This window comes from Bactrocera neohumeralis, chromosome 5 (assembly GCF_024586455.1).
Source record: "Bactrocera neohumeralis isolate Rockhampton chromosome 5, APGP_CSIRO_Bneo_wtdbg2-racon-allhic-juicebox.fasta_v2, whole genome shotgun sequence".
Lineage (NCBI taxonomy): Eukaryota > Metazoa > Arthropoda > Insecta > Diptera > Tephritidae > Bactrocera > Bactrocera neohumeralis.
In genome coordinates this window covers 70,524,925-70,544,013 of record NC_065922.1, presented here as the reverse complement: position 1 = coordinate 70,544,013, position 19,089 = coordinate 70,524,925, and the positions used below count along the sequence as shown (strand labels likewise).

The 19,089-nt window shown below is 27.9% G+C and overlaps 1 protein-coding gene across 2 annotated transcripts in view; it reads left to right on the top strand.

Annotated features, from left to right (window-relative positions):
* The window catches only part of LOC126760444 (1-phosphatidylinositol 4,5-bisphosphate phosphodiesterase), a 153,078-nt gene that overhangs the window by 96,218 nt on the left and 37,771 nt on the right, over positions 1 to 19,089 (top strand). For both annotated transcript variants that reach the window (XM_050476079.1, XM_050476080.1), the window contains exons 4-5: positions 15,184 to 15,746; positions 16,835 to 16,894. In XM_050476079.1, the coding sequence (XP_050332036.1) occupies positions 15,567 to 15,746; positions 16,835 to 16,894 (240 nt within the window). In that variant the 5' untranslated portion in view covers positions 15,184 to 15,566. The remainder of the gene's footprint in view (positions 1 to 15,183; positions 15,747 to 16,834; positions 16,895 to 19,089) is intronic.

Genomic DNA, 19,089 nt, shown 5'->3' with positions numbered 1-19,089 from the left:
AAAATTGCGGTTTTATAAATATCTAATGTATATATACTACATAAAATGATTTTTAAGTAATAAACTTAAAAACAAAATTATTCAAAATTCGTTTACCCAAAAGTATGCAATAATTATTAAAAATTGGGCAGCATATGTATCTCCTTGTCGTATGTTTATCCAAATCAATAATTAAATTTCATATTTTAAAAAGTTTCTTTAAATTTAATAAAACAAAAAATTTTTTTTTACCAAAAGAAAGCAAAAAAAATTAAAAAAAAAAAACAAAACACATTGCTGCACGTCACTTCGCAGGTAAATATACATATTTTCTCATAATTTCACAACAGTTTGACATTTACGAAAAGTTATTAAGTCGTTAAAAGTGCCCGAAAGTAAATTTGCGCCTAAAAGTATGCAATTTTTTGTATGTATTTACATATATGCACATATGTATATTACATATGTATGTATGCTATGTACAGCAACGAAAATTTATATTTTTGTTCACATTCCACATTTTAAAATCTCCTGCAAATATCAAAGCACAAAAGTATGCACTGTCTCACATTTCACTTTTCACATTCCATGACAGCAGTGATAGCAACGATTTTATTAACTGGAAGCTTAAAGAGCGCACATACATATACGTATTTAGAAGAACCCTAATCCCAACTTAAAATTCTGCAGAAACCACGCCGCAGCCCCTAAAACTCTAGCACCTTCTCGTGTATCCCCTAAACATGCGTGGCCATAAATTACGCACTCAAGTTGTACACGCATAAATTTTGACATTAAATGGATGCGATTTGCGTGTTGCGACAACAGGCGCAAGCATAAACAGCTGTCACATTTGACGTACATGTATATGCGCCTGATACTATGCAACTACCTGTTAAGAGCAAACAACTGGAAAGCTCTTAAATTGTGTGCGGCATGAGTAGGCAGTTGTTGCTTGGCCCCGTTATGTTCAGCACTCGAGCTACACCGTGGCTTGCGTGTGCTGGCACTGTGCCTAAAATGCGGCAAATTTCCGCACTCCAAATCCATTTTCATTCGTGCTTCTAGAAATAAATTGCCAAAGACACTTTTTTCGTGTATATGTGTGTGTGTGTGCATCGGGTCGGGCGAGACAAACTGACGACCGAATACGTCGAGCGTAACAATTGTTTGTGCGCGTCTGGGTCACACGCACTTGAGCGCCGCTAGTCGCCTTAAAGTATGCTAGGTGCCTGACTGCCTGCCTGCCTGCGCTTAAATTTTTGCCGGAGAATTTCTCAGGCGTTGAATTGCCGACGAATAATGAAATAATTCGTGCGTGTAAATTATTGGTTCAAAGCGTGAAGCGGAATGGTTGAAAGCATGGAAAATATGAGTGCCAAAGGGCTGCCACAAGGAGGACGCTAGAGCCATAACTGTTGTTTTCCTTTGTTATTTTTAACTTTGACGTTTCTGCAACTGTCAGCATTTCAATTGAGCACGCAAATTTGAATATGTCACGCGTGAGAGCATTGAAAAGTTAACGGGATTTATGAGCTTTGATTAAGCCGTTAGTTCTGGCTGAGGTAAAAATTTATAGAAAATAATTGTAAATTTATGGAAAATTGAACTATGTAAATGAAAATAGTACGAAGCAAAAAATGTAAAAAATAAAAATTAAATAATAATAAAATAGATGGCAACCCTCATATGCAATTAAATATTTTTAATTTTTAAGAAGGGACTATTCAAAATATAATAAATTTAACAAGGCAGCGCCGTAAAGATAAATTTATTTAAAATAATATTAATAATAACTTTTAAAACTAGATGGCAACAGCCTCTGCCCTTAATTTTTATTTGGCAAACCTCTTCCAAACTATTATTCAATTACATATTTAATATTTCATTCAAAGTGTTGGTTAATAAAAAGTTTATAAATTTAAGCTGGCAACTCTGGAAAAATTCTAATATTTTAGATATACAACCAATAATGAAAGTATATATTTTAATATTTTTGACTAAAATCAAAAAAATTTAATTAAAATTATATTATATTGGCAACCCTCGTCAAATTTAGTTAAATTACATATTTAATGTCTCATTCAAAATTTAAATTTAATATTGAATTCATAATTATAGTGATATTAACAATAATTTTGAAAACCAGATGGCAACACTCATCAACTTCTATTACTGTTTGGCAAACCTTGTTAAATCTATTCATCAATTACTTATATCATATTTCATTTTTTGTAAGAGTTGGTTAATAAAAATTTAATAAACTTAAGATGGCAACTGTGGCAAACATTTTTTTTTAGATGCACCACAGTTAATGACAATGGATGTTTTGTTTTTTTTTTTAATTTGCCTTTTTATTTGAAATACGGTTAAAAAAATTAACGTCAATAATAATTAAAAAACATTAGATGGCAACACTAAACAAAGTATGTAGATACATATTCACCACATTGTATTAATATTTTAATTTCTATATATAATATTCACATTTTAGTAAAAAGAAAAGATATGGTTTCAAATTAAGAACAGGTGGCAACCCTTCTCAGTATAATGCTTGCTTTATTTGCTTATGAGCAAAGCTTTTTGACATATTAAAAACTTCATATTTTAATGAAAAAATTAAATTGAATAATGTTACTTAAAAATTTAAATTAAGAACAGGTGGCAACTCTTCTCAGTATAATTATTGTTTTTTTACAAAAATACTGGTCAATGTCATTGCTTATTTCCAATAATTTTAAATAAAATTGTTTTGAATTTAATACAGGTGGCAACTCTACCAAAAAATTATGATATAAAATTAAATAATAAATAATGAAATAATATTCATTAAGTAATGCTTATTATATTAAGATACATATGTACATATATGAAATTCGTTTTCACATAATGGTAATCATGCAATTAATTATAATTATGTGGCAATCTTGTAGAAAAAATTTTTAACAAAATATGCTATATACTACATTCATATGTATTCCATAAATTTTATAATAGTTTGGCATATGCAAGTCAGGCTATAAAAGAATAAACACTGGCTGTAAAAAAGTAGGTAATTCTATTGCCAAAATTGGCAACTCTATTCGTAAACTTGTGAACTAAGAAAAATCTTATATATTTTTCTGATTTCCACTCGCTTTACTTACTGATTACGGCTCGTTAATATTATTTTAATTGTTATTTCATACGTTGGCAACCCTTCACAAAAAAATTACATTCCGATATATTGGCAACTCTATTCTTAAAAAAACAAAATTATAGAAATAAATATATTAATTTTTTAGCAAACAAAAATTAGTTTTATTTAATTCTAAAATTAATTCAATTCAAAACTAAATATTACTTATTTATATTTAATTGGCAACGCTACTAAAAACACAACCGTTCAGTGTTTAACTCTAAATATGCTAAAAGATACTAGATTTTTTACCCATAAACATTTCAATAAATTCAAACTTTATATAACAATTAGCATTAAGTGGCAACCCTGTAAAAAAATATTATGAAGCTTATGGAATATTAAATAACTCCGACTAGTTATCTAATTTCTTTGATGACAACAAAGTCACTCTAATACTGAAAAATTCATAACGAACGAGCTCATCAGAGTTTGACAAATTCTAAAAATTTTTCAGTCCCTTACCACCATCATCTAGTTTTAATCAAATGTACTACCCTCAATATTTCCCACTTGCTATACAGCTTCGATGAATTTGATTATAAATTTCCTAGAAATCGTCATCGTAAAATCAAACAAACTTCAAAAGTGACATACAAATTTGGCATGCCAACAGCAAGCGCTCGGAACAATATGCAAAGTTCATAGTTTTTCCACCGAAATCGTCACCTGCCCACCTACCCACGCATGCCAACGGCAGAAGTTTAATAAAACTTATGTAAAAGCTAATCAAACCGGTGAGGATATAATTTGCCGTGGCAACTTCAGCTGAATGTCAATCTTGTACGCGCACACCGCAAAAGTGAAAAGTGATACGAGCAGCGCAGCAAAGTTAAAAAAAAACCGAGCAAGTCGAAGCAACAGGCTGTAAATGGAACGCAACACACGAACTGGTTAATAAATTGTAAGCGGCTGTTGTAAAATATGCAAAGCTTGCGAAAAAAAGTATTTATAATAAAAAAAAAGTTTCACGAAATGTGTTTGCACAGGCAGCGAGCCTAAAAGTATGCAGTTCATTAAAACTTGCTGCGACTAAAGTGAAATGCAAACGACTAGTTGAGCTGTTGTAGGCGGCAAACGTGAGGCAGCCAAGCGGTGGAGTATAAGAAAAGTGGAAATTAAAAAGTTTTGACAACAACACAACTGGAGATTGCGTACAGTGGCATAAATATGTAATGTGCAAAGCGCCTGATTGTATGCTTTAAGTACTTGAAGTGAGAAAATATGAATGTTTAAAGTAAAATGTACGCGAAATATTAAAAAATAAACAATGATAAAATTTTTAACATTAATGCTTGCGCCTAAAAGTATGCTAAACAAATCATAACACTGATATTTCCATGCTATAGAATTTTATAATTTCTATTGCAACCCTAAACTACATGCATTTAAAATCTGAGGAGATTAAATAGGAGCAAAAATAATAAATTACGCCTAAAAGTCGACTAGATTTTTCAGTCGGAACTCTGTTAAAAAAAAAAAAAAAAAGTGAAAATATTTTAAACTTTAAAACTATGAAAGAAATATTTAAAAGTGTTAAAATAGTAAAGATACAAAAATAAAATATTATAATCGCCTAAAAATATGTTAAAGAATATATATTTTTTTAATTTAGTTTATTAAGATGAAACATTAATTTTTTTATTGAAGTAAAAATATATGCTGCGCCCATTTAATTATTTAAATCAATTAAAATTTGTAAATGCGCCTAAAAGTGTGCATAAAAAATAACTTGTAATTTCTTGTAAAAGTTTGATAAATTATTAATTTAGTATTTATATACACTGTAAAATTCGGATTCTTATTCTTTTTCGCATAACACATTTGCTCCTAAAAGTATGCTTCCCATAATTAAAGTATGTATTAAAGTTTATTACTCAATTAATCATTAATATTTATAACTATTTTTTTATTTATAGTAAGAGGCAGTAAATCTTGAACTATAATGTGCCTTATTATTTCACCCTCAAAACATTGGCCCCTATAACTGTGCTTTCATAAGTGACTACATTTAATTTCTGTTTTATTATAAACACATATTTAGTTTTGCACTTAAATAAGTAACTTTGAACTGAAATTTTCCATATTACTGCTTTAAAGCCACAACACTGTATAAAACCGCCTAAAAGTATACAATTGTTTGTTAAAAATTCGAAAATATATAACTACGACTAAAAATTATATTCTTAGCATTTTTCTCACTAATGCTTAAGCTCACAACTAGTTATTTTACTTACCATAGCTAAAAATTTATTTTAATATAATACACAACTAAAAGTATGCTTTGATTTTTGTTAAATTATTGAAATTTTTCGTTAATTTATTGAAATTTTATTCAATAGCATTTATTATTTTTAAATTCCACTTAAAGTTTAATGAAGGCTATAATATTTTATGCCTTCATGCACAATTTCAAAACTGCGCGCTTAAAAGTATACCTCACTTTTCCCCCAAAGCCGCCAAAAGCCATTCAACCATGAGCCAATTTTAAACCCAACCAAAACAGATTAAAATATTCAGGATTCGCATAAAAAATAAAGGTGTCATACATTATTTGTGCATTGTTTTGTCAGCGCTTGTAATACGTAAAGCCTAATAATATGCAACTTATAAGCTTTTGTACAATGCAACAATGATATTACGCAAACAATGCCACCGAACAAAAGTCTCCCTCACGTGAGCTTAACTCATACGCGCGCATTTAAGGCCGCACAGCAAACAACGGCCCGAATATGACCAACATAGGCCGGCCGAACGGTGCGACGACGGCTGAAACGAATGCGTATTTAATTGATTAATCCAGCAGTGGCAAATTGCGCTGATGGCATTTTAAGAATATGGCACACCGTGCGTTAAACAAAAACAGAATTGAGCCAACAATAACAGTAAAAATATACACTCGAGCGGGTTTAAGCCAACAACAGGTGTCTAACGTGTATTCGTTGTAGTGAATACTGTGGTATTATAATGCCCCAACATACGCAACAACTTATGTAAACAGCAACCAAACAGCCAACCGACCGAGGCACATACATATGTGGCAACGCCTACATTCTTCGTTCTACTGTCGCCCACGCGCTGGCCCTACAACTTTCAACGTTTATATAGCGTCAACATAAAAAACCACAACAATGCGTGGATTGGGGGCCATGCGAAAGCACGTGAATGTGTTAATCGGCTAACAAGTGGCGGCGTGGATAAGCCCCCAAGGAGCTGGAAAACAACATAGCGTCAACAAATTTCGACCCGAAATTTGTGAAAACTAGTTTTTTAAGAATATATTTGTTAACGATCAAAGCGCTAAATAGCAATTTATTTGCAAAAACGCCAAAATGTAGGCAATAGAAAAAGGTGTAAACAGATTTGAAGCAATTTTGAACCATATATGTTGCATGTATCGAGGCAATGTATTGGTTTGTCGGCATCGAGAGAATTAAAAAATAAAATAGAAATCATTGAAAAGGGTTGATATTAAAAGAATTGAAAAAAGTATGCTCAAATTTTGTATAAATAATAGGAAAGTACTAAAAGCTTTGATTTTCAGAGCAAAAATTTACTAAAACGAATAATTTAGTACAAAAACTTAGTGCTAAAATATTAGTATCTAATATATCAGTACTAAAAATAAGTACTAAAATTTGAAAATGCAAATTTAGTACTAAATATTTTCAATGCAAATGAAAATATTTTCAATTTAATAGACCTTGTTAGTGCTAAAATATTATTACTAAAAAATAAGTACTAAAAGTTACAAACGAATAATTTAGTGCTAAATATTTTCTATACAAAACAATGTAACTTTAATTTAATAGACAAAATTTCTTTCAAAATTTACGACCAATATGAAAAACTACGGAAGACCTATTAGAAAATAATGCAATAATTTTATATCATATCAAATTTAGTACTAAAAGTTTCAATCCGAAAGGTATTTAAAAATGGTAATACTAAAATTATTTTATTTTCTAATTGGGGGGTTCTATAAAGCAAATAGCAAAAAAGTGATATTTAGTGCTAAATAAATTGATATAGAATTTAGTACTAAAAAAGAGTAAAATTATGCTGAGTACGCTTAATTACGCTGAGTAATGTAATACAAATTATTTTTTTCGGTTTTCCATTTAAAAAATAATACTTCCAGAAAGAAATAAGTACCAAGTAAAAATTAAAACTAAAAATTAGTACTAAACAAATGTATACAAAATTAAGTTCTTAAATACAGAAAATTGTGCAAAAATAAAAAATTAGACGCAAAAAGCTTAATGGAGACAGAAAAAGTATGTACTGAAACAATAATAAAATAATTACTCAAAATTAGTTTAGTACTAAAAAATTTATTTAAAATTTATTACTTAAATAGAGTAAACTGTGGAAAAATATAAAATTAAGCGCGAAAAACATAATGGAAATAAGCAAAGTATGTACTAAAACAGTACTAAAGTTGTCGAATCAAAATTTTAGTACAAAAAATTTTGTATTAGACATCGGACATTTTTTCGAAAATAAAATAAAACGTTAGTAAAAATTATCGGATTACGATTTGAGTACAAATAATTTAGCATTAGACACTGAAAATTTTCTCAAAAGTAAAATAAAACGTTAGTAAGAAAAATAGTGCTAAACTTTTCAAAATATGTACCTATAAAATAGTACAATTTTTTTTAATTATGAGTCCTTGTAACACAGTACTGCATTTTTTGTACCTTTAAAACAGTACTATTTTTTTAATTTTTTAGCTTATAACACAGTACTAAATTTTTTTGTACAATTTTTTTAGATCAAATAATTTAGTACTAGGTGCTGCAAACTTTATTTAAACCAAAAAAAAATAATAATGATGCACATTAGTTCTTAACACCATACTTTACCACAGTAACAAGCGCCAAGCTTTTTCTCTAAACGAAAATATGAAAATTTAAAATATTGAGTAAGAAAATTAGTACTAAAATTGTAGGTGTAAACTTTAAGCAATATATTTTTTGCGTACTAAAATATAAAAATAATATTTAAATAGAAAACTTTATTCCAGCGTCTTTTTAGATATGGAATTGGTAGTTTGGGAATTATAACTGGCATAAAACTTCGTATCGATTTAAGTACTAATACCTAAAAATTAGTACTAGAAGTCTGAAATTGACAAAATTTCGAATAATAAATGGAGTACTAAATAATACTAGAATTTAGTAACAGAATTGAACATAGTTGCAATGTATAAAAAATGTGCGAAATTACTAAGTTTTTTAGTACTAAATTTTTATTATTAGTATTTTAGCACTACAATTGATACCAGAACTAGTATTAAACTAGTTTTGATGAGTTACAAACAGTTTATATATCATACTGTACTAAATTTGTACTAAATTTTTTGCTAATGCCTTTCATTATCGTACAAATAGTACTAAAACGTATACCAAAATTTGGTAAAAAAACTAAATTTTATTATCATCGATGAGTTAAAATTTAAGGACATGGGCATAATTTAGCAAGTGTACTAAATAGTATATTAAAGCAGTTCTAAAATTTAGTACTAAAAATTATGCTATTATTTTATCATTGTTTAGTTAAGACTTAATAAATATAATTAGTGTACTAAAATAGTACTAAAATTGTATTAATATTTTATTATCGATGAGTTAAAACTTAAGAGATGTGAACACGATTTATATAAAAAGTGTACTAAAATAATACTAAAGTTTAGTACTAAAAATTTTATTATAATTTTATCATCAATGAATTTTAATTTTAGGTACAGAATGCAACTTATACTAGAAATTTTTGTACTAAAATAATACTAAAAATTATATAATTATTTTATCATCGACTCTTGTATCGAAACTTCAGAGACAAGCGCATAATTTTTAGAAGAAATGTACTAAAATAGTACTAAAATTTAGTACTAAAAATGATACTATTATTATTTAAACATCGTTGAGTTAAATATGATATGAACATAATTTATATAAGTAGTGTACTAAATCAGTTTAGTACTAAAAATTATATTATTACTTTATCATCAATGAATTTTAATTTTAGGTATGGAGCGCAACTTATACATAAAAGTGGCATACTAAAATTTAGTACTTAAAAATATATCAAGAATTTAACGCCGATGTGTTTTAATCTTAACAGTTGTGTACTAAAATAATACTAGGATTTTTTTATTATATCAACAGACGCATTTTCTTAGCTTTCAGTTAAATTTAGAATTAAAAATCACTTTTTAAACATATTTTAATGTAAACCATAAAAATGTTCCTCTCAAGCATTGCCTATAAGTATATATGTATGTAAAGGATTTCTATATATAATTAAATACATAAAAAAATGCAAACGATTATGTTATAATTTTTGCCTAACAGTTATATATTTGATTGAATTGTCCGTGAATGACTAACTGTCAGACGCTGGTCGTGCATTGTTCGTTGATTAGACGCGTGTAGATTAAACCATTGAAAATCATACATCACATATATACATATGTATATGATATGTATATTTTTTTTTCTTCTTCTTACTGCATTTGTGTATTACTTTCAACTCCCATTGTATTTGAATTATTGAAATAGATATCACTTCTAAATAGATATCACCTCTATTATATACAATATACATACATATGTATATGTACATATATAAGTATGAATTTATTTGCTTGCGTTGACCTCGACCATTTGATTTACAAAAATTATGATAATGCCCACACACGCATTCACTCGCTGTGACACATACAAAGCGAAATGATAAGAGCATGAGATGACTGAAGATGATTGAATGAAATTTTATGCGGGTCATAAAGCAATTCAAATTCGGAAGGTCGGCGTGAGTCATAGCAGAGAAACGACTCTATTTGTTAAATGGAAAATATGGGAGGGCAGCTGATATAGGTACATATATGTATGTATATGAAGTACAAAGTTTGACTTAAATTTTAATATTTTTGAAATTGAAATTTAATTAAATTTAACAATTAATTGTGGTTTTAATTTAGTACTAAATAGTACTAAAAAAAATTTTACTTTAGATGTACTAAAGCAGTACCCGAACAAGATGGAATTATCAGCTGTGCAAATTAATTTCGGTATTCTCAATATGCAACTTCCATCTAAAATAGTACTAAAGTGTACTAAAATTTAGTATTATTTATGGTTTATGCGGAAATTCATAACTAAGCTATATTTAATTTTCATCTAGAAAATTTTTAAAATTTTGGAAAAATATGTACTAAAAATTTTAAATAAAAGACACCTGAAGTTGTGCAAATCAGGGAATTCTCAGCATAAAGCTTCATCTAAAGCAATACTAAAAAATATATACAAAAGTGTACTAAAATTTGGTACTAAATATTTTTTATGCGGAAAACGAAAATTTTTTATTAATAAAGCAAATATATTTATATTTGGTATCACAGTTTTACTATTTAGGCGATACAATTTTTTATAAAAATTAGTACTAAAAGTTTTAAAGTCAAATTAAGATAAAGGTTTCCTAAATGTAAAAGATTTGGTACCTTGAGGGTTCCAAGTTACTCAGTAAACCACAAATACATAAGCCTTAGAAGTACTAAAATTTTGTACTAAAAATATTTTATGAAAAAAACATTTTTTTATCAATAAAGCAATCATATTTATATTTAGTACTACAGTTTTACTTTTAACGGTGTTAAATTTTTTTAGAAAAATTAGTACTAAACGTTTTGAAGTTAGATTAGGATAATGGTTTCGATAATATAAAATATTTGGCACTTTTAAATTACTCTGTTTACTCAGTAAACCACAGCTACATAAGCCTTAGAAGTACTAAAAAATGCTAAAATTTAGTACCAAATATAATTTGTGCTGAAAATCATATAAAGCAATAATATTTATATTTAGCACTAATTTTTATCTGTACAATGTATTAAAACCTTAAAAAAATAGTACTAAAAGCATTGAAGTTGAACGTAGTATACTTGGCACCTTCAGGGGTTCCAAAATACTACCGAAAGTCTCAGTAAAGAGATGTACCGACTTGAGCTTAAAGTAGTTACAAAAAATATGTACTAAAATGTACAAGAATTTAGTACTAACTATTTTTAAAGCTGAAATCCATGACTATGATAAAGCAATAATATTTATATTTAATGCTAAAGTTAAACTCTTCAATGTGTTAAAAATTATAGGAAAAGTGAGTACTAAAAATTTTGAAGATAGGATAATGTCGATGTTTTTGAATGTGTAGTAATATTAGGAACTTTCAGGGGTTCCAAAATAACCACAAAACTCTCAGTCAAGAGCTACAACTACATGTAGTCTATAGTAGTAACAAATTATGTACTAAAATTTAGTACTAAATTTTTTATGGCAAAAATGATAAGAAAGCAATTACTAATGTTTTTAAACATTTTTTTAATCTTAACTTTTTTAGTATTAACATAAAATAAAAACTATTGAAAATTTAGTACTAAAAATTAAGAAGTTAAGACAATGATGATGCTTTCTTCAATGTAAACTTTTTGGAACATTCAGCGGTTGAAATAACGCGCGCTGTTTTCAATGTTTTCGAAAAAAATAACTAAAATGGTACAAAAAGTTATGTACTAAAGGGTACTAATTTTTTTTAAATAAATTTAAAAATCCGCAAGTCTCACACAACCTAAAATAGTACTAAAAACTATGCAGTAAAGAGTATTAAACTTTAGCACTAAAATTTTTAAATAGTTTTAAAAAACTGAAAGTCTCACACAACCTAAAAATAGTACTAAAATGTATGTACTAAAAAAAATACTAAATACCAAAATATAGTACTAAATTTTAAATAATTGTAAAAAATAAACAATAAAAATAACAATAATACTAAAAACATACTAAGACTAAAATTTAGTACTAAATTTTTTTAAATAATTGTTAAAAAATAAACATTCGAATTACACGTCGGTTTCTAAAATATCACTAAAGAAGTTGTACACAAGTTAAAACTGTAGTAAAAGATTTGTACTAAAGAGTACTAAAATTTTTTTTTTAATTCATAAAAAAGTATAAAATCATACATTTTAAAGTATTTGTATGTAATCAAATATAAACAAAATCAAAAACCCCTTGCCGTCGTCTTACTCCTGAAAGTATGTAATATTAATGTAAAAAAATTCACTTTTCTCTGTACTTTCTATTTTGTAACTAAACGCTTTAATTGTTTTACTCCTTTGTTCCGTGCTTTTATCGCAAGCAACTAAAAGTAGACTACACGCGGCACACAACTTGCTTTTGCACCAGTAAAGCAAACATAAATAAAATAGCTAAATAAAATCAACAGCAGAAAAATAGAAGTAGACAGCTGGAAAATAAACGGGATTAAGAAAACTGCGCAGAAAATACAAGTAAAGCAAAAAAAAAAAGAAAAATAGAATAACATTTATTTTTCTATAACTGTATGCCCATACATATGTATATATACTATTTTTGCGCGCTGCGAGAATATATTCAGTTAATATGTAACAAGAGCAACAAGAAAATAGCTGTTGTCATAGAAACAACAAACATTATTGATGACAAGTGACACAAGTGGGAAGAATGTGTTTGTCGTTTACACTCGAGCGCTTCAATTGCGTCGAGCTGCTTTCACTGACCAATACATACCACTCGAAATTGGTGAAATGAATGTTGTTGCAGCATACATACATACATATGTCTGTAAGTATACATAATGCCAATATTCATACAATCGCCAAAATTATGCAGGGGGAATTACATATGTGTAAGGAGAGAAAAAATTTAGTTAGCTTTCAGGCGCATTCGAGTGGCATCTTCAGCAAAATTTTTCAACGAAATATTTTTTTATTTTTCACGCACTTCTTTCATTCTGCTTTACTTTACAGCAGTTGCTTGCATGTGCACTTAAGTGCTGGCACCAGATTCTTCGCTGGCTTTGCATGCATATGGGATTTAAGGAGCTACTATCTAGTGTTAGATACTTTTAGATGCTAGCACACAAACTTGACATCGATGTACAAGTGGGTTTTTGTGATTTTAGTATTATTTGGTTTACAAAGGAAATACGATTTTTAGGAGGAAGAACGAGTTTAACTCTATAAGATAGCATACTTTAGAGCGCACACTGTCAACAAAAGTCAAAACGATGCTCAAGTGTATTTTTGCGATTTTAATATTATTTGGTTTACCGAAAAATTTTTAATTTTAGAGAATTGCAAACAGCAAGTTCAACGCGATAAAGTAGCATACTTTCGGTCACACACTGTCAAACAAAGAAACCAAAAAAGCGGGAATAACAAAAATAATAATATAATTTGAAAATGCTCAACATTTTAGATTTTATAAAAACTTGTATAGCATACCCTTAGGATTCAAGTAGCTACTATCCTCTATTGCATACTTTTAGAGGCTAGTATGTATACTTAACTTTGAGCCGGAAGTGTATTTATAATATTTTAATATATTTATTATAAATCAAGAAATGAAATTTTTATAAATCGGTGAAACAACAAGTTTGTCTCTATGAAAAAGCATACTTCTTAGCGCACACTGTCATCAAATACAAAAATTGTGTACTTTTAAAAGAATTTGAAATATCTTGAACAAAAATTATTAATTTCTCTACTGCATTCTTAATGTTGTCACTTTTATAGCATACCCTTAGGATTCAAGTAACTACTCTAGCTATTTTTAGAGGCTTGTGGACATGCTTGACTTTGACTCAAAAAATTATTTGTACGTTTTGAGTAATATTCAACGTACAAAAGAAAAGAAAATCTTCGAAAAATTAAAGAATTTTTAACATTAACAATTTTATAGCATACCTTTAGGATTCAAGCAACTACCCCTGTGACATTCAGAGGCTTGTGGACATGCTTGATTTTTGACTCAAAAAAGTATTTTTATGATTTGAGTAATATTCAACATACAAAAAAAAAGAAAATGTGGAAAAAAACGAAGGAAGAGCAAGTTTAACTCAATATAAAGCATACTTTTTAGCGCCTGCTGTCGACAAATAAAAAATTTTTTAAATGTAAGGAAAATTAAAGTATCCTGAATACAAAATATTAATTTCGTTTAGAAATTGTCAATTTATTATTTTCTAAATATACGTAGCATACCCTTAGGCGTAGTGAATTTCAAATATTTAAGGCATCACTACTAAATAATTCGAATTTAATACTCTCTCATTGTTATTAAATGCCAATTTATCATTATTTTTGGAAGAAAAATTCCACACACCTCAACAAATTCACTAAAAACCATAAATCAACCAGAGTAATCGAAACAATATGTGCTGCAACAAATCCACCTGCTCGCACCAACGAAAATAATTTATTTTCTTTTATCAATGTGACTGTGCGCTTAAAAGTTAATGACCCATACACGCGATCGGAAAAGAGATAATTCATACAGATGAGCATGAGGCATTGTAGTGCATACTTTTAGGCGCCTACAGCCACACTTCTTTCATAAGCACTCAAGTAGAAGTGCCTAAGCTATCAATCTACGGGAGATAAAGCCAATCAAAAGCCTAGACACCTAAAAGTAGGCTAAAAGCAAAAAACAAATGGGTAGCAGAAGCGAATCGGCAGATGAAGTAAACAAAGCAAAGGCACTGCGCTGCGAAACAACATAGAAAACGTAACAAAAAAATTTGATAGCTGACTGACAGTCGCCATCGACAGCATAATCGAATTAATTGGTTTATTAAAGCTACTGCATGGAATTCCATATTGTTTGTGTAGGCTTGTGTAAGGACCAGACTACTCAACAGATAAAGAGAGCTTAAATGGATAGGGACTTTTTTATTTAATAAAATATTAAAGACATGAAATAGTGAAATCGCAAAGCATTTCATTCGCGATGTGCATGTACGTTGCAATTCTCGTCGGGTTTATGAAACTTTTGCTAGAAGTATTTGAACACAAATGTGGATTAAAGAATACAATGACATTTCTTTCTGACTTTTTTACAATGTTCAATAAATAATCCTCATTCTTCGTTCGATTCGATCGTAAAGTAATTAACTAATTATTACTCCGCTCTCTCTATTTGCAGATTTTAACTAAAGATCTCAATCATTCCATATATACAAATAACCGTTAAAAACTTGACGCTAACGACAACAAGAATCACATCACTCTCAGCAAATCGAATTTCGCAATCTCAAATATATAACCAGATGTACCGAAAATGTAAATATTTGCCTGCAAATCTTCAAAATATCTCAAAAGAAGAGTCACAAAGACGAAAATGATAATCTAGTCGCAAAAGTCAAGCAGGAACTTGATTCCTCTTGCAAAGTTTAAGCCAAAAAGACTTTTGGCTTTTGAAAAACAAACATATAACGGCAAATTTTAGTTGTAAATAAATATTTAGAAAAGAATACTACACGCTTATTAATTACTGTTAGTTGAGCAAAAAGTCGTCGGCCATTCAAAATGACGAAAAAGTACGAATTCGATTGGATCATTCCGGTGCCGGAGGAATTGACCACCGGCTGCGTGTTCGATCGTTGGTTTGAGAATGAGAAGGAAACAAAGGAGAATGACTTTGAGAAGGACGCAATGTTCAAAGTGGACGAATACGGATTCTTTTTGTATTGGAAAAGCGATGGCAGGGTGAGTAGACAATAGAAAATTATTTTGCTAATTTCAAAAATTGTAAGATTAAAAAAATTAGGAATTAAATTCTTCATATAACAAAAAAAAATTTTAAATAAATACACAAAATTAATAATAGCAACAACTTAAATATATATACGAGATTTTTTTAAACAAAGTAACATTAACAGCTTGAAGAAAAACAAACAAAAATAATTAAAAAATTAGTTCAAAATTATTTTTGAATTACTTCGAATAAAAAATAATTTTATGAATAATATAATGCAATTTTAATACAATAAAATATTTTATTAAGACATAAAAAATAAATATAATGAAAAAACACACCCTATGAAAAGCAATATAAAAATAAAAATTTTAAATCTTTTCATTTCAAATACCTATGAACACTTTAGATAAGAAATTAATTTGAACCAAAATCAGAAAATTAAATTTAAAAAATTTTGTTTTGAATTAAAAGTAATATTTTAGAAAAATTAAAAATTTTAAAAACATTTTCTTTCAAGTTTTTCCATTTTATAAATGTTTGTGCACTTAAACAGAACAATATTTTTCCTTTTATGGAAAAAAAATTTATTTATTTTTTTTAAGAAATAATTTTTAGAAATATGATAAAAACCTTAATAAAATTTAAAACTAATTAATTCAATTTTAAATATGTCTATGCACATAAAAAAATTATTTTTACTTTTACAGAAAAAAAATTTATTCCATTTTTTTCTTTTTGAAGTAATAATTTTTAGAAAAATGATAAAAACATTAAAAACTTTTAAATAAATTTATAACTTTTGAAAACAAAATTTAAATTTTTAATATTTTTATTTTTTAAGGTCATATTTTTTAGAAAAAAGTTATCTTTTTAATATATTTATTTATTTATTTTTTAAGCTAATATTTAAAATTGTGGAAAAAAAATTTTAAGTTGAGAAAAAAAATTATATTAAAAAAATATTAAAAATAATAATTTAAACTAAAATTAAAACTTAGTTAAAAATTTAATAAGTTTATATAAAATTATATAAATTTTTAAAATAAAAATTGTTTTCTTAAAATCTCTTTCATACAAATTCCACATACCTGTTCAGGAAGGTGACGTCATCGAATTGTGTCAAGTTAGTGATATAAGAGCGGGAGGTGTGCCGAAGGTAAGTGATATCGATGTTTATACATAAAACAAATAAAAAAGGAAAGAAAAATATTAAATTAAATAAAATTTTTATATGGAATTTAAAAAAAAAAATATAATAAAATATTTAAAATACAATAACAAAATACATTTTTTAGATAAATAAATATTTGAAAAATGTGTATAAAAATTTTTTAAGTGCGAAACTAACAAAATTACCGAACTCGCTTGCATTTCGATTTTTCAATTTGAAGCTCAGTACTAAATAATTTGTACTGTATACTATCTAATATAATAACATTACTAAAAAATATTATATTTGTCTAAATTGAATCACCAAAATCAAAAGCCGCACGTTTTGCGCTTTCCACTACGCCTATAATACCTGTCAACCACACACATTCACACACACAAACACTCAACCATACAACTATAACCAACTATTATACGAACAATGCCACAATTGAAGAGCTGCAACCGCAAAAGCCACAGCAACCGCAGAAGCTTGAGCGCACAAGCACACCTTTCACCTTAACGAATCCGTCTTCTTTGCACTTCACACGCCGCTAATTTCTCCACTACATTTTGGTCTGTCCTCTTCGCCAGAAGTGTGTGGCATTGCCGACACACATTTCCCGCTTTCGCTGCATGAATACAGCACAAATTCTCACTTCCATTCCTGTTTGAACACTACTCCCCTCTGGCAATGGCCTACACTGCGTATACGTTACTTGCTTTGTGGGCATTTCGTGGGTAACGTATACGCACTGTGGCACACAGTAAGGTCAACGAGTGGCATTTCATGGGATTAAAGCTATGCATGTCAGCTGCTATGTGCGCTTGTTCACGTATGTGTGTGTTTGTGTGCACTTTCGTTGATTTTGCCGGTGTCAGGCAACCACAATCATAATTCATTTTTGTGATGGTTATACGAGCATTCTGTTGCTATTGTTGTAATTGTGGTTTTGTTGCCTGCGTTATAACAACCGTAAGGTGTTGAAGTGTCAAAATGGGAGTTGCCGGAAAATGGTAGTGAGATTTAAGGGTTTAAGTTAGGAGGAACAAGCAAAGACGAAGGAGAATAGCAACAACAATAAATTACATAAAAACAAGATTCGGCTATTAAATTCAAATTATAGAACAATAACTCACTAGAAATTTTAAGAGTAAAATATTAGAACAAAACATCAAATTTAAATAATTTAAAAATTAAACTAAAATTAAAAGTAAAATTAATTAAAATAATAGAATAAAAGTTAAAGTTTCCATTAAATTTAAAATTAAAATTAAATTTAGTATTAAATTTAAACAAAAATTATAATTAAAACTAAAATTATAATTAAAATAAAAATTAAAATTAAAACTAAAATTAAAATAAAATTTAATTTAAATTAAAATTAAATTTACAAAATTAAAATTAAAATTAAAATTCAAAATAGAATTATAATTAAGATTAAAATTAAAATTAAAATTGACATTAAAATTAAAATAAAATTATAATTAATATTAAAGTTAAAACTAAAATTAAATTTAAAGGTAAAATTAAAATTAAAATTAAACTTAAAATTAAATGTAAAATTAATATTAAACCAAAATTAAAATTAAAAATAAATTAAAATTTAAATTTAAATTAAAATAAAACTACAATTAATATTAATATCAAAATTAAAATTAAAATTAAAACTAAAAATTAAAAATAAAAAATAAATGAAAATTAAAATTAAAATTGAAATTGAAATTAAAATAAAATTAAAATAAATTAAAATTAAAATTAAAATTAAAATTATAATTAAAATTAAAACTAAAATTAAAATTAAATTAAATGAAAAAAACAGAATATTGAAAGTGGTTTATTTGGTCTAATGAATACAAAAGCGTGGTTTTGCCATAAAAGCTGTTTAATTTTCTTAAATTCCACAGAATTGGCTGTAAAGAAGCTTTTTAGGCAGCTACTTGAATAGACGGTATGCTTAATCTAGACCAGTAAAAATTATTATATGAAAGACCTACTCGCGCGTTCTCACCGCACACCCTAGAAAGATGAGTAACCCTTGTGTAAGATGGAGTAGCCAACCCGTGTGGAGCCTGGGGTCACAGCTAGAAGAGCAGAAGATTCAGCGGAGCCACGCCGACATATTCGGTTTAAGGGTTCGTTGAAGTCTAATTGCGGAAATTGAGAAGAATTCTAGAAAAAGTGCTTAAATCGAAGGATGT